This window comes from Gymnoscopelus braueri (assembly GCF_963280865.1).
Source record: "Gymnoscopelus braueri genome assembly, chromosome: 7".
NCBI classification, from domain to species: Eukaryota; Metazoa; Chordata; class Actinopteri; order Myctophiformes; family Myctophidae; genus Gymnoscopelus; species Gymnoscopelus braueri.
Window position 1 is genome coordinate 20,988,389 of NC_137608.1, and position 16,275 is coordinate 21,004,663.

At 43.1% G+C, this 16,275-nt stretch overlaps 1 protein-coding gene across 1 annotated transcript in view; it reads right to left on the reverse strand.

The window, feature by feature from the left end:
• Positions 1–15,851, reverse strand: part of LOC308088424 (A disintegrin and metalloproteinase with thrombospondin motifs 12-like) — a 39,005-nt gene extending 23,154 nt beyond the window's left edge. Inside the window, exons 1-10 of the mRNA XM_080432875.1 lie at positions 15,553–15,851; positions 14,766–15,130; positions 6,632–6,806; positions 6,051–6,253; positions 4,820–4,903; positions 4,017–4,141; positions 3,549–3,698; positions 2,807–2,950; positions 992–1,136; positions 64–156 (exon numbers count right to left, since the gene is read on the reverse strand). Coding sequence (XP_080289001.1) covers positions 64–156; positions 992–1,136; positions 2,807–2,950; positions 3,549–3,698; positions 4,017–4,141; positions 4,820–4,903; positions 6,051–6,253; positions 6,632–6,806; positions 14,766–15,130; positions 15,553–15,679 — 1,611 coding nt within the window. The 5' untranslated portion in view covers positions 15,680–15,851. The remainder of the gene's footprint in view (positions 1–63; positions 157–991; positions 1,137–2,806; positions 2,951–3,548; positions 3,699–4,016; positions 4,142–4,819; positions 4,904–6,050; positions 6,254–6,631; positions 6,807–14,765; positions 15,131–15,552) is intronic.
• Between the last annotated feature and the right edge of the window lie 424 nt (positions 15,852–16,275).

Genomic DNA, 16,275 nt, shown 5'->3' on the forward strand with positions numbered 1-16,275 from the left:
ATGTCCATGCACTCTTTCCAGACCAACATTGAGATCAAACCCCAAACATTCCCATCAGCCTACCTTCTCAGGCCCACAGCGAGTCCCATCTATGGGTGAATCCAGTTTGGAGCGACACGAGCCGTTCACTGAGCACCAAAGTATTTGGCAAACATTCTGAAAGAGTAACACGAGCCAGGTAATATGAGCCCTTCATTCAAAGCAACACATTTGAAGCTTCATTCAAATCCTAAGCTAACTTTAACCCTAAACATCATTCAATATAGGGATCGGCCCTACAAACCAGCTTACGTTGTTCTTCGCTCTGCCACTACGCTGTAAAATCCTGAGTGTTCATTTAACTTAAGTTAACCTCTGGAGTTACATCTCATTCGAGCTGGCACTGAAATGATGGAAGGACCCTCCAACTCCACTCAAAACATCAAAGTGTCCCTCTTGAACTGCAAAAATGACCTCATATCATCAATCGTACACACAGTAAAATCCTTAGCATTAACTCTGAGAGTGAAACAAATTGGAGCCATTTGGGTCTATTGTTACGTTGTTAAATTAACACTGAGGATTTCTGTGCAGCCCTGAATTGGGCTCCCTCCTCATTATTATTTCCTGTTCAACTCATTTTAGTGTTTCCTTTGATCACTGACTGAGCTCTATGACCCCTTAACCTATTTGGACGGGTAGGTTATACTACCTTTGTGAGTCACTCTTAAAGTGTCTCAGAGACACACTCTCAGAGTGTCTGCTAAAACGGCTGAGATGTTAAGTTGTGTATTTTATAGGTGTGTGTTAGTATGTCTCTATGTGCTTCGCACTTGAATATTTAGAGAAAGCATGGGACAAACGGACAAAGAAAACATATATGTGATGTATATTTATTTTTGTTTTCAGGAAGTGAATGTGATATTGCTTATTTATATTTTTGATGTCTTGTCTTATGACAAGACACGAGAGGAAAAAAATAAGAAATCATTCATTCATACACAATACTCACATCAACCTCATTGCAGAAGGTGGCATTGGGACCATACTGAAGCTGGCACTGGTGGTGTGTGGTGTAGCGGACACCTAGGCGTGCCAGCGGAGTGGTTAGGTCCCTCTTGGAAGGACGGTCATCCAGACAGAAGCCCCAGCCACGGCTGGAACAGAGAAACACGGGGTCAGAGGTTAGGTGGATGACATACTGAAGGTGTGACATGCTCTTACCTCCAGTACATTTCTGAACTCTTAACCCCCTACAACAGCAAGGGTTCCCAAACTTATCAGGCCTCGACCCTCCAAAATAATCATATTTGAACCCACCCTGACAAGCACTTGGAATTGCAGGCATTACATTTAGTTTGACTCGGTTCCACAGATAAATGTTGTGAAAATAGCGGATCTACAGGCTCACAGTGCCTCGCACTGCAAGGCGTTGTGAGCTTGTAGATTGGCTATTTTCACAATGTTTACCTCTTTCTTATGTAATATTTGACAATTTGGCCAACTTTGGTATTAAAAGGGTCTTAAAAGTCCTTAAATTGTCACTTTAGAAATGTGCAGATACCTTGTACACTGTATGTTGGTTTGTTTACTGTTGAGAAAACAAAGTTGCACATTAAGCTAATCATCTGGGGACCCCCCCCAAATTATTCGGGGACCGCCCTGTGTTCAACTCCCGACCCCCCAGTTTGGGAACCACTGCCCTACACCTACGATCCTCAGGTAGGACCCGGCTGGACATTTCCGAGTCTAGTCCATGGGCGATCATGCCTTTTTCCACCAGGGCCCGTAGAATCTGGAACGACCCGCCTGAAGGTTGAAAAGGCACTTTTATCCTTTAAATCACCTTTCTAGAGACTAGCTTTTACAATTACGTTATTTTTTATCTGTTTAGCTTAACCGTAATCAACTTTGCAACTCTGTTATGAAAGGTGCTACATAAATAAAGTTTGTTATTATATGGTATGGTATGTATAACCAGAAGGAATGCTTGAGAGGCAGAGAGTGGGTGGAGCGAGGGGGGGGGGGGTTTAAATGGAGGACTGGGTATACGTACACATAGTGACTTGACAGGAATTAGTAGCAGACGTACTTAAATGTCTCGTATGACATTTTATTTGCTAAAACATTTTGCCCTGGTGTTTTCGTATCCACCCACACAAACGCATGCTTTACATACATACTGGACATGCATGCATGCAGGCAATCATCACGCACACGAACACATTCAGACATTGCGAGTTTACAGGAGAAAGAAACACAGCATAAACAGTGGGAGTAAATGAAGCATGTTGCCTTTCAGCAGTGGTGGAAAGTAACTAAGTACATGTACTCAAGTACTGTACTTAAAGTACAATTTTGAGGTATTTGTACTTTACTTTATTTCCAATTTCTACTCCATTACATCTCAGAGGCAAATATTGTACTTTTACTCCATTACAATTATTTGAAAACTTTAGTTACTAGTTACTTTGCAGATATAAATTATTATATTATAAAACACACATTAACCACTTTAGCCCTATTTTATACATAGGCTATTTGAAAATAGCCGATCTACAAGCTCACAACGCGTCGCGATGCGACGCGTTGCGAGCTTGTAGATCTGCTATTTTCAAACATTTTAGTACTTTGACTTTTGGTACTTTAAGTACATTTTGATACCAATACTTTTGTACTTTTACTCAAGTGAATTTTGAATTCCGGACTTCTACTTGCAACAGAGTACTTCTACATTGCAGTATTGATACTTTTACTTAAGTAAAACATTTGAGCACTTTTTCCACCACTGCTTTTCAGTCTTGTGACGGCTTGTGTCTGGTCTTACTCCAGGAAACGTGTGATGTATTCCTTGGAGCAGGAGGACCACGTGAGCGGCGAGCTGTCATACATCAGCTGTCTGGACATGATGAACGGGTGCCTGCCCTCCAGCTCACAGTCGTTCCCCTGGCCGTCATGATGGATCCCAAAGCTGCGTTTGGACACAACCAACATGGCCGCTTGAGATCGTTCCAAAACATATAAAACTCTTTTACAGCAATAACAGCGACAGCGGATGACAGCTGCAGGATGCGTTCTATTTATTTTAATATTTTTCTCCCCAATTTAGTCGTTATGCCAATTGACTCCTCCCCACACACACATTTCTGTGTTGTCACTGCTGTTGTACTGGGAAAAAAGGACTGCAATGCAGAATGCCCGAAACACTCCAGATTAAACAACTGTCTTAAGGTGCACGGCTCAACAATATCATGAAACTGAGAAAACAGCCAGCACACAGATGCTGGCTGTTTTCTCAGTTTCACTGCTGTTGTATCCTACTGACTCACCTAACAGTGAGGAGCCCCCACCGGGACGAAGGACAAAGAGCCTTTGTCCTACTACTCCCGCTGAAGTACTACTACACTCCCTGCTGGCTATTTTTGCTGCATGTAATAAGCAGCATATATGTAGGACTGGGCTATTATTTTTGAGAATTTTCACCTGTAATGACATGCCCAAAAGAGGGACACCAGGTTTAATCATTCAGTTTTTTGCAACTGACACATAGATGGCACACACTCACACACCTGTGGCCCATCTCGTGAGCGATAGTGAACGCAACAGGAAGGCCAGAGTCCTCGTTGATGTTGCAGCTGCGGTGTGGCTGGCACATCCCCGACAGATGGGACAGACCCAGGGTCTCACAGGGCTGGTTCATGCCTGCACAGATGTCCTTCCTACACACACACACACACACACACACACACACACACACACACACACACACACACACACACACACACACACACACACACACACACACACACACACACACACACACACACACACACACACACACACACACACACACACACACACACACACACACACACACACACACACACACACGTTTATATGAAAATGTCTAGTTAATGATGCAGAATGCTGTTACAGTGAGTCGAGTCCCCTTACTCGGGAGTCGGGACGTGTGTGTGTGTGTGTGTGTGTGTGTGTGTGTGTGTGTGTGTGTGTGTGTGTGTGTGTGTGTGTCTCACCTGGTGACCAGTACAGCCACGTCATGGTGAGCAGGGTGTGTGTCGCTCTGTGGATTGAGGTTCTTCTGCCAGGCACAGAAGCTGGACAGGGTGGTGTCTGCGTGGTGAACTATCTTCAACCCTTTCTATCAAACACCGTTGCATTGTGTTAGTGCCGGAACACAATCGATTGATTGATTATATACACGCTCTAAGTGGTCAGATGGGTGGGCCTCAAAACGCTTTTGAAATGTTCAAGTGGGCGGCCATAGCTGTGTGGTTAGTGAGCCCGCCTAGGCAGCCAGAGGCCCTGGTTGCCCCAGGTACGATTCCAGGCCACGCCAGCATATGTGTCGATGAAATGAAATTTGTCCCTGAGCAAGACTCTTAACCCCTAATTGCTCACAGGCCCTCATTGGAAACAAGCCCGCAAGGACTTTCATGAACGTCCTGTTAAAAGGAATTATCCTTATCCTTACCCTGACCCAGAAAAGGTTGAGAACCACTGACATCATATTTACACAAAGTGCATCTGACACATAGTGAAACTCATTATACTACAAATACATTCAAAAGCACATCAAAATGTATCTAAACATCTGAGCAACTATTACAGCACATTACAGTTTCCTCAAGGTTTTGTCCCACTTAAACCCTATGAACTTAGTTGATCGGGCTCTATCCTTTGCCCTCTACACCGGATATCTTCTCAGAAAATAGCCGATCTACAAGCTCATAGCTCTGCTATTTTTATAGAATGTTTGCCTATTATGACATGCCCAGAATAGGGACTAATAAATAGGGTCAATGGGTGCATACTGTACCTCCTCTCCCTGAAGCAGAATGAGACGAACCAGGACAACATGAATGGCGTTCCCAATACTGGCATCGTGGAAGATCCCAGCCACCTGTCAACATTATGGTAGAGAGCACTACAGTCATTACTGTAAGCACATTATATTAATTTAGTACCCTTCTTTTCCTCTTTAATTACTCACTCTTTACTTTAGCCTGTCACTAAGTTGTTCTGGCGACAAAGGCCACCACACAGGGGGTATTTTTCGGTGTAGCTCTCTGTTATGGTTGCTATCATATCGCTTTTTAACTGCCTCATCCTATATTAAAAATGGCTAATGGGAGGGCGGGCAGACGGCCTACGGCCATGTCACTCTGACTCAGACATAACCATAAACAAACCCGATACGCCCATATAGGCATGTCACTATGACTCAGACATAACCATAAACAAACCCGATACGCCCTTATATAGGCATATACTGTGTATGGACATCCGGTTGTCCAGAGCCACAGATCCGACCGCTATGCCCATACTGTATATGGTATGGTCATGTGCATATATGGAACCGTCTGACTTCAAACTCGATGCACGCATCAACAAGGACTCGAGGGAGTGCAGTGACCACTGTCGAGTAGTTTGGATATGCGGTTGTCCAGAACCGCATATCCGGCCGACCAATATGTTCATATATAGATATCCAGTTGTCCCCAACAGATATGCCCATATATGGGCATGCCAATATATGGGCATATACTGATGACATCAGGGATCTCCATATATGGGCATAAAAGGGACAAAGACAGGCAGGTACAATGGGTACTCTGACAAAGCCCCAACACTATGACTCGGTCGGATCGACGGTGCAACGTATAGGTCGATATTTTCCTTAAACCATGCACCTGCATGGACATATCTACAGTATTATTACATCTGCTGCTATTTTAACTGTATACATTATGCACCTATGTATGCCATATTTCACACTGCCTGTATATTGAAATCGGACCTGTGTTGAGACAATTATGTTGAGTTGAGTTGAGTTTAGTTTAGCTCCCCTACATTTTTATGTCTGTCTGTCTGTCTGTCTGTCTGTCTGTCTATAAGAGGGTCTGTGCATCTGTGTGTCATTGTGTCCGGAGCTAATCTTGCAAACCAACCGTTGGACCGATCGGCGCAAGAAGAAAAACGTAGAATATGGAGATGAGAGGTTTCTGCCCGACAGCAACGATATGGCCTATGATTACCCATCCACTCACCATATTCATGAGGGTGAAAATGTAGGACTCCACGTTGTCGCTGCCGTGGTAGTCGATGAGCTTGGAGTCGGCCACCACCATGGTCTCCACCCACCTCTCTCTGCTGACCGACCGCTGGGAGCGCGACTGAGCCTGAGATTGCCCGTGGTCCCTTTCCCAGGCCTCCCTCTCCCTCTCCACCTGGACAGAGTCACTGGGAGCATCTACAGGGCAGCGTGGAGAATGGGGCGAAGGGTAGTAGAAATATTCTCCCCTAATTCATGCTCCATCATATGACTCTTGCCTACATGAAGAGTCGATCTACAAGCTACAAGCTGACAAGCTACAAGCTAACCTTGTAGGCTTGAAGATCGGCTCTTGTCGGCCATCGACGCCAAGTGACACCGCTGTACGGTGGAGTATAAATTAGGTTTGTGCAGTTCAAGAGGGCTAAGAGCATTTGCTTGAGCTGTAACAAACAGCTGCATGTTAGCTTGCAAATACATAAAACCACACAATTTTTTAATTAACTCAGGTTGACCTAGAAATGAATTAACATTCAGGATTTTGCAGTATACAAACACACATAAACACATACACACCTTTAATTCCACAGGGGCTGGATGTGTCCTGGGCAGTGGGGCTTCGTTTGTTTCTATGCGTTTCTGTAACTCTGGGGTAGACCACGTGGGGCTCGGGACCCCCCACCACATCGCCATGAGGATTCTGGACTGGCTCTATGAAGTAGTGTCCCTCTGGCAGGGCAAAGACGCCTCTCTATTTAAAATGGAGAATGACCTTGAATAAGAATCAGCCGGTGTGTGTAGCTAATATAACATAGGTTAGGGCTGGGCAATATATTGATCGATATTGTGATATGACACAAGATAGTCTCGGATTTTGGTTACCATAATATCATCATATTATATACAGTATATGAAAAAGGTAGTGCACGCACATCCGTGGCCCAGGTGCAAGACAAACAAAGTATCATGAAAATCATGAATCTTCATCATATATGTCCTGATGAAGGTCTGAACAGGCCAAAACGTTGACAAGTAATAAAATACCAAGCGGAGCTTTTTGCAACTTTACCAGTGTGCAGACAATATTATTCTTTTCATTATATACAGTATAAACATCAAACACAACGTTTGTAAATATGTGTTTGGTAGATTATGTCTCTGTAACAATGATTCTTGGCACTTTATACAGATGGAAAGCCTTTTAAATTTGTAAGGAACTCCTGTAAGGAGCATTATTATTACAACAACAGAGACATAATCTACCAAACATAATATAGCATAGGCCTAAATGCAGTTTTTTCTTGGTTTTAAAGGCTGCATTACAGTCAATCAATGTAACTGTAGACCTGAACTTACTTACTGTTCCAGTTCTATTATTTGCCTTTATTACATAGGTATTACCTTGATATAACCTTGATATAATTTATTTTGTATCAAACAACTCATCGTGTAAATAATTTGTGAAAGCAACAAGTCATCCCCACAATATCATCAAAATATTGATATCCAGGTATTTGGTCAAAACTATTGTGATTTTGTCCATATCGCCCAGTCCTAATCAAGGTGCTTTACAATAGTACATACGCCGAAGGCTCACTGTAAATGTGAAAGAGTAACATAAGGGTCTAAAGAGAAAGAGTAGCATTGCAGAAAAGAAAGTGTTATGTAAAGTCATTAATTCAAGCTGAAAACCCCAACCTATGACTACAACCAAAGCAGTGTTGTATTATGTGTCATTTTGCCATAGCCTTTATGGGTGGAATAATTACTGTAATCCATCAAGCAAAATCTTACGGTAAAAGTAGACGGAAGGGTTTGACTACATCCAAACCCTAAAGGCTGGAGGGCAGGAGTTCTCTTGTTAGCAGCACCCACATAACAGCTCATTCCTGAGTCATTTCCATCAGCGTGGAATCCGTCATTAGTCAGTATTTCCATATATATGAACAGAGTAGAGAGAGCATCCATCTATCCCAACTCGCCCGGACCGCCCACCCCCCCTCCCTGAGGCACGTTTTCTCTTTCTGTCTGCTGCAGGAGTGCTACACAGTCTGTCTCTGATGCATGCCATGCATGTTCCTACTGGCGCAGGCCTTTATGATCTCCACTATTCACTGGTGTGTGCTACGAAGCACTCACTTTTACTTTTGTTGAAACTTTTACTTCAGTAGAAGTAGCAATACCACAATATAGAAATACTATAGTAACAAGTAAAAGGTCTGTACTGGCATCATTTAAAAATAGCTTATCTACAAGCTCATTGTGAGCATTGAAAAGTTAAAAGTAAAAGTTCCTCAAAATTGTACTGAAGTACAGTACTTGAGTAAATATTCTTAGTTACTTTCCACCACTGCTGAACACACACACGCAAGAATACATGCACACACACACACACACACACACACACACACACACATACTTACACATACCCGATTCATGCATACACTACATACACCATTACAAATGTATATTATTGTACAGTATGTACACACACATACACATTACACACAGAAACACAGAAACATGGAAAGAGAGAGATTGATAGCAGGGTATTTCCTCGTGTCTTTAATTTTTCAAGACGCCCACATGCATTGTAAGTGTTCTCCTGCCCATGCTAGCCCTTTGCAGGTTTGCTTAACCACAGTGATTAGTCAGGCAAATTTAACCACATCATGAACCCTTGCGTCCCTATTCTAGGGAAAACATTCAGCAAAAATAGCAGATTTTGCCACGTTGCCACGTGCTGTGAGCTTGTAGATCGGCTATTTACAGCAACAACCTTTAGTATAGAGGGAAAACAGGAGGCGCCTAGTATAGACCCCTGGGGTATTCCGGTCAACTAAGTATATAGGGCTTAGGTGTGCATAAGCACAGCCACAATGGCTGGTTGCAGGTGGGAGGGGACTAATTAGATTTCATTTGTATTTTGCACACTACATCCTTACAACTTGTATGCCCAAACCTGCATGTGATTATAGGCAAGCGTCTCAATTTCCTTTCCAAAAATTGCACATCTACAATCTCACAATGCATCATGATGTGTGCTTGTAGCTATGTTGCTTGTTTGCTATACTTTTTTCTAGAGATTTAAAAAACATAGTGTGTCAAAAAACACATTTATGTGAAATGGTTATTATGACAAATATACCAGTAAAAGATTACATCAAAAATAACTTTTGTTTAATTGAAAAGGTTACACAGTATAACTTTAAAGTTAAAACACACGTGCAAGTACAAAAAGAACTGTTGCAGTTTTGGGGTATTGCAAAGAATTCTGCAGAACTCTGCCAGAGGCAGTTGTGTGCATGGATTCCACTCCAGTGTTTTAGGTCGAGGAGCCAAGGACAGATGTGGAGAAAACAAGCCAAGCAATGCCAACAAACAGAGCGTTTGTGGTTGTCCCTGGGACTGCCTCGCTGTTCAGTGTTCACTGAAGTTATGCACTGCTCTTGTTTCTAGGTCAACCTGAGTTTTATGCATGTCTTTCTTGCACTGCACATGCAGTCTGTATTCTCTAACCACGTTTATTTAGGACTCTCCAGAGGTCTGGGAGGGTTTCTTGTTTCTCAACACAGGGAGTTCACAAAGTGCAAAATCTTGTGCAGTGGTCCCCCTTGGAAAGTCTACAGTACAACACCTGTCCCAGTGTTTCTCACAGCGAGAATGAGAGATGATGTAAGGATGATATATTGTAGACAGATGGATATTTAATGGCTAACTCAGGAGGATATAAATCAATAGTTGGAATTTGGAATACAATTATCAAATTAAATAAAATAAGAAAAGATAAGACAATCGTTATTTTATGTTCTTTTGAATACAAATCTGTTGCCACCAAAACACGATAATAACGATGCGTTATTTCTGCTAAATATTGTAAAATTCACTGTGATACCTTGTGACCAAAGCTTTTTCTAATTGAGTTTTTTGTGCTCAAATTACTCACATTAGAGGAGGATGATTGGAAAGGGTCAGAAATTAGTCAACTTTCTTCTGACATGCAACTTGATTTGTAGGCCTGAGATTGTGCACAGATCTTAGGAAATTCACAGGGAATTGTCTGAAACACACTTGATTCTGTGGAAAAACTAATTGCAGCCTCTTGCAGTATTTTTTGTGATGCATTGTGCAGCCCTACAAAGTCCTGTGCATATGGCTGAATTTGTGTTATTCTAGTCTAAAGCTTGGATGTAATACTTGACTTGGGACAGAAAGGGTTCTCCAGGACATCACTGACTCAGAGCATGGCTCACGGCCAGGCATCCAAAAGGCTGTAATGGACATCATCCACAAAGCATGCAGGCTGATATGCTTGTCGCTAGTTTAGTACAGCTACACAAAGACCCTGTGAAGAAATGTTCAGCTGTTTTCTTCATTGCTCATTGTCTCGTCTACTGTACAATTCCTGCAGAAAAATGACAAGCTATCATGTTATGAGATTAAGCATGCACTAAATCATGTTCTCTCTTAACCCATTAAGACCTGCAGGCCAATTCTACAAATGTCTTCTAAATCAGTTTTCTGAACAACTTATGTTGCTATATCAGTGGTGCTCAAACTCAGTCAAGGACCCCCAAAATCATATGTATTTGGCCGCCGACCCCCATCTCAAAATATGTTGTTCCAGGGACCCCAAGAAGCAAAGATTTGAGTTTAAAATGTTTGCTTAAAAAATATATAGAAAATATATATATATATTTTTTTAATATATTATATTCAAAGATTTGCACAAATCTACAGATCTAAAAGCTCATGCCATGGCACGAAGTGACACACTATGAGCTTGTATATGTGCACATTTTGTATAGCCAAAGTATAAAATAATGGTTAAAGTGGTTAAAATCTAAAGTGACACAGATGCTTTCCCGGTTTTAGTTAATACAAAAGTGTCTGTGCAGCGCTCTCAAAGAAAGCCTTCCCTCCAACTCCCATAACTTTCCCCCAATGTTATGATTTGAATGGAATCCAGAAAGACAAAACCAGGTGGTAGAAAGTAGATCAACCACGGAGGACTGCCAGGGAGAGGCCAATCCATCCAAACATTCATTTGCTTTGCATGATGTACATGAGCTGCAGCCAAACGCAAGTCCCACTGTGCAACACGGCTTCCTGTTTGGCTTCACTTGTACGGTATACTTACGGTATTACTTGTGAGCCCGAAATTGCCATCCATGGGACCGCTGAGTGATGTCTATGCTCAGCGATGGCATGCAAATTGATAGGACAGCACCCAGAGTTTGTCTTTGAGTTTCGACGGCGCCCACAACAAACTAGGGAAGATTATTGCGGTCTGAGAAATTTCCCTCCAAATCCCAAATGTTCTGCCAACTAAAACTCAGATGGAATGAGAGCGGCGCACAGAGTCCACTTCATGACACCGCCTCTACTGTACCTCTGCCTCCACCCTCCACCTGCCCTTGTCCTCCTCTGACAATTAACCACTTAACCACAGGAACCACAGTGTCCCTTTTATGGGGCAACCATTCAGAAAAAAACAATTGCAGATCTACAAGCTCACAACGCAGAAAAACAGGTGGGGGCCTAGTATACACCGCTGAGGGACTCCTTTCAACTACGTATATTCCTTTTCCCCGTCTGCACCAAATCTCTTTGCTGATAGCAGCAGATCTACAAGCTCAAAAGTGAGCTTGTAGACCAGCTTTTTTTTAGAATAGGGACCCTAGGGTTAATCCCCATCACCTACACGCTGCCCACCCCTTCATTTGACCCAGAGGAAGCGTGTTAGGATGTGAGGTGGCAGAGCTAGGGGAGGTTACCATAACAAAGGCCTGTGTGCTAAATTCAGTAGGCCATGTGGTACTACTTTACCGCTGTTTCCTGCTTCTGTAAGTCTAGGCCAACCAGGCCACAAAGCTCCCTGCACAGAGCCATGACAGTGATCACTGGGACACATGGGAGGCGGATGGTTCTTATTCCCTAGGATCATCACATTATAAACACAGAGCTTTTCAACAAGAACGGCAAACCTGCTGTGCGTTCTGAGGGCCTCGCCATTCAGACGTCTCCCTGCAATAATCACACACTTCTTGCAACACTTGCAAGAAATGGAAGTAAATCTCAGAAATAAATGATTATGTGCGCACGATTATTTCTCTGCCCTGCAGCTAAGAGCTATCGTCGCTCACATCTGGACAGCATAAAGAAGTATGCATTTCAGAAAAGGATAGACTAATGCCAAAATAATGAGGCAGAAGAAGAACTTGCATTTACTTGTTTTGTGCGTTGCCTCAGGGTTTCCCAACCCTCTCCATTGAAAACGTGCTTTCAGTGTCTCCTACACTGAAAGGAGATCCTGACGGTAAACCACCTCCCAGCTATTCTGGCCATCGCAGTTTCTCTACAGTTTTCTACACAATAATGCTGCTGGTGGAGAGAGAGAACTTTTTCAATGCAGGTCAACGCAGCTCCCCACAGGTGAGCTGTGATGATGTCAGCGCTGTTCTCACCTCAAGCCCCAGAGTTATACTCAGTTGCTCATGGGTGTCGTGCACCAAAAATAGCTGATCTACAAACTCAGAGATGACTCTCCATCTATCTTTTAACTGCAATGATGAGCCTGCACAACTAAGACTTTCACCCACCTTACTTGTAATGTGATATGACAAAAAAAGATTGATTCTGATTCGGCATGTTGTGAGCTTGAAGATCGGCTATTTTAGTATAAATAACGCATTACCTGTGTGATTTATACGCGGTTTAAACAGTTTTCTTGACCAGACCAGTGTGCTGGAAACAGAAGTTGAAACTGTGCAAATGTATTAACGGCAACAACATTGTGGGGCTCACCTAAGCTGACTCCCATCCACTGCCAACACCACTCCTTCTCGAACTCTGCCCAATTACAGCCTGACTGTTTAAAGCAGGTATGCAGCTATTCTCAAGGCACTTGTGTTGTGCAAACATGACAGGGGGATCAGTTCAACCATGCATGCAGCATTGAAATGGGAGATAATAGACATTGAAATCTATCATTGATTCTATTTTTAAGACAATCCTTCCCTCCACTCTCTAAGTAGTGGAAGTAAGGTTTGGTATGTGAGGCTTGGGTTTATTTTCATATTTCCAACTTAATTCCAAGCACTCCATCTCTATCTGTGACTGACCTCAACAGCAGCTGGCAGTGTTCCCCTCACTCCCACATCTGGCTGGCTACATCTTACTGCTCAGCAGCCTCACTGTGGTCTCCACTGCCATGAATCTTCTTCCAATGAGCACACAAATGCCTTAATGAATTGGTGTAGTTTTCCTAGTGGATCAGGGGGGTGGGCGGGTTTATAGGGCTATAGAGCAACCCCTCTGTGCTTCCGACAACGGCAGCACACCGCTGTGAGAACCTTTGAGTGAAGGTTCAAGGTAACATAGTTTCCATTGAGGATTACTTGAGAGATTGTAAAGTAGGTCACACATATAAATTACAGTATGTGTGTGTTTTGCTCGGTCAAGAAACTTGTTCACTTACAACAGGCTGTATTGCCAGCTATAGCTGCAGCAGATGTAGTCTATTATTTAGAAGATTTTGGCCGAATGAGGCACCTCAAGCCAAACAAACATGACTGACAGGCAGGAGGCAAGACCCTGCAGGATAGGCATTCCTGCTGTGACCGAATCAGATACACAGAGGCATTCTCCATGAGCTAAAAACTGACACGTCTGATCCTTTCAGAGGGGGAAGTCCTTCCTTTCACATCCCCTTCCTATTTGGATGTTTCTAATCATTATTGTACATCATCACTCTCTTAGTATATTATGGTCAGTGTGCTCCTCTCTCTCTCTCTTTCTCTCTCTCTCTCTCTCTCTCTCTCTCTCTCTGCTGACCAGCTGTCTTCCTCTCCTTTGTAGATGAAAGTGCTTTTATTATTTGAAGCATTACATTGGAAGTAAAAGTGGGAATTTTTAGAGAACAAAGGGGTTGGCGATATCCCCTGCTCCTCCCTCTGTCTGTCTGTCTGTCTGTCTGTCTGTCTGTCTGTCTGTCTGTCTGTCTGTCTGTCTGTCTGTCTGTCTGTCTGTCTGTCTTCTTCTTTGGGGGGTTAAATTATTTTCTCCAAATGATAAAATGTGTAAAGAATTTAGTAAATTCATCTAAATAGTGGAAAAGGGTATCCTTAACCACCACCCATGGTGGTTAAGGAGCAAGTTAAGAGTTTGTGAGAGAACATCAAAAGAGATGAATGAATGGTGAAAGTTACTGAGTCAGTGAAGGAATGAATGAGTCAGGGAGTGCTCGACTGACTGGCTTACTGAGATGATGAAGGGGATGAAGGGAATAAAGGAAAATAGGTGAAACACTGAAAGATGAAGGAAAGAGAAACAGGCTCACAGTCGGACAAGAGGCGACAGCCGTTAGTGGGTCTGCAGCAGAATCGTTCTGCAAACAGTCTCAGGAAGTCTTTGAAGGGGAAACTAACAGACAGGGCACTGTCAGTTGGAAGGGTTTGCTTAGTAGACTGTGACGGGCTAAACCACATACCAGCCTCCCCAATGTGATGCCCCTCTCTCCATGAAGAGAAACAAAACAATCCTGCCAGGAACAACGGGGCTTTTCAGGGAGGTACAGTATTCATATTGCTGTAGCTTTTAGAAAGCTTGCATTGAACATGAAATAAATATCCAGTTTCACACAGATCTGAAGTGAATGAATGGAGGTGTGGGCCGTAACTTATGCATGTAACAGAATAGGGTTCCTTACCAATCCTTTGCAAGTGCTGATGGCAGCAATTCCATGCTCATCAGATTCCTTCACGGTGCCAAGGAGGTGACAGGAGTTTTTCACAGGGAAACGATGCTCTGTCCTGTTCAGACTCCCGTTCCTTCTCTCCAGAATGTAGTCATTTGAAACCAGGTGATTGTTTGCAGTTAAATTGAAAAGTAAAACCCGGCCTTTGTAGTTGACCCTGTAATGAACCTGTCCCTCTGATTCTAAAGGTCCCAGGTCACGCTTGACTCTCCCACCTCTGAAGTGGTGAGATAGGGAGTGAGACATGAACTGTCCATCTCCATCAATCTTTACTGGATGGACAGTGGACACATCTGACTCTGCCTGCAACAAGCTACCTAGAATAGAATAGAATAGAATAGAATAGAATAGAATAGAATAGAATAGAATAGAATAGAATGAGAATGTGTGGTTTTGCTACAACATTTAGTTCCAGATGTTTCTGCATAGTATTGTATATTTAGTATTGTATTGTATATTTGTCTGTCATTAAATGTTTCAATGAATTGAAAACACAGGACCCCAATGGAAACAAGCCATAGTGCTTTCTGGGGTTTAATCGTTTTAGCATCCTTTTGTATAGAACTGTACTTTCTGTGCTTTTTTTTGCTAACTGTTAATAAAGTATTCAACCAATCAATCAATCAAACCAATGCATGATGCACTTACAAAATATGAACAACAAACCAAGTGATGCATTGATGTATCTTTATGCACGTGCACAGCAATCCCCATTCAAACCTTAGCTGATCTCACTGACCTTCATTGTCTTTGGGGGGGTTGAGGAGGACTGTGCCAGAATCGGAGGTTTCGGCGTGGCTGGTTGCCCAAAAGAAAACAAGATGTAGCAGAACAAGAAGAACCCGGCTCTCCTGCGGACATTGCATAATTATTTCATCCAACCAAATTCAAAAAACTGGAAAAGATTATTAGGCATTGAAGTTCCACTTGCGTTAGAGGTCTGGCGACGACCACCACTTCGATTCTACAGGGGCTTGTGTCATGGTAAGAGTAAGCGACGAGATATCCTCCCATGAAGTGAAACTTGCACCGAAGAAGACCCGGGGATCACAGAACATAGTTGAAGTGAGAGAAAGCTCCAAATGTGCATGTAGGAGGGGAGGAGTGTCTTTCTTGGGGCCAGTGTCTTGTTTCTTTCTAGGAGTGAGGGGAGCAGGGTCTGCAGACCGTAGCTCCAGCATGTGAGATCATTCTGAACACGCTTCACTTATGAATGTCCTCCATACCGAACGATAGCCGGCTACCGCTCCCAGTCTATGTGCAGCAGATTTAACCCTGGTCCAGACTCCAGTGTTAGTGAGTTCTCTCTAGCGCCCTGCCAGACGCGCTGCTCTGCTCATAGACCGAAAGTTCCACTGCCGTGCGAGGTCTCTGTCTTTAGTAAAAAAAAATAAACAAAACAAAACTTTTGTGTTGTTGAAAGTCTGTTCTCCAAGGTGGGAAGCCTCTCAGCACCCCACCT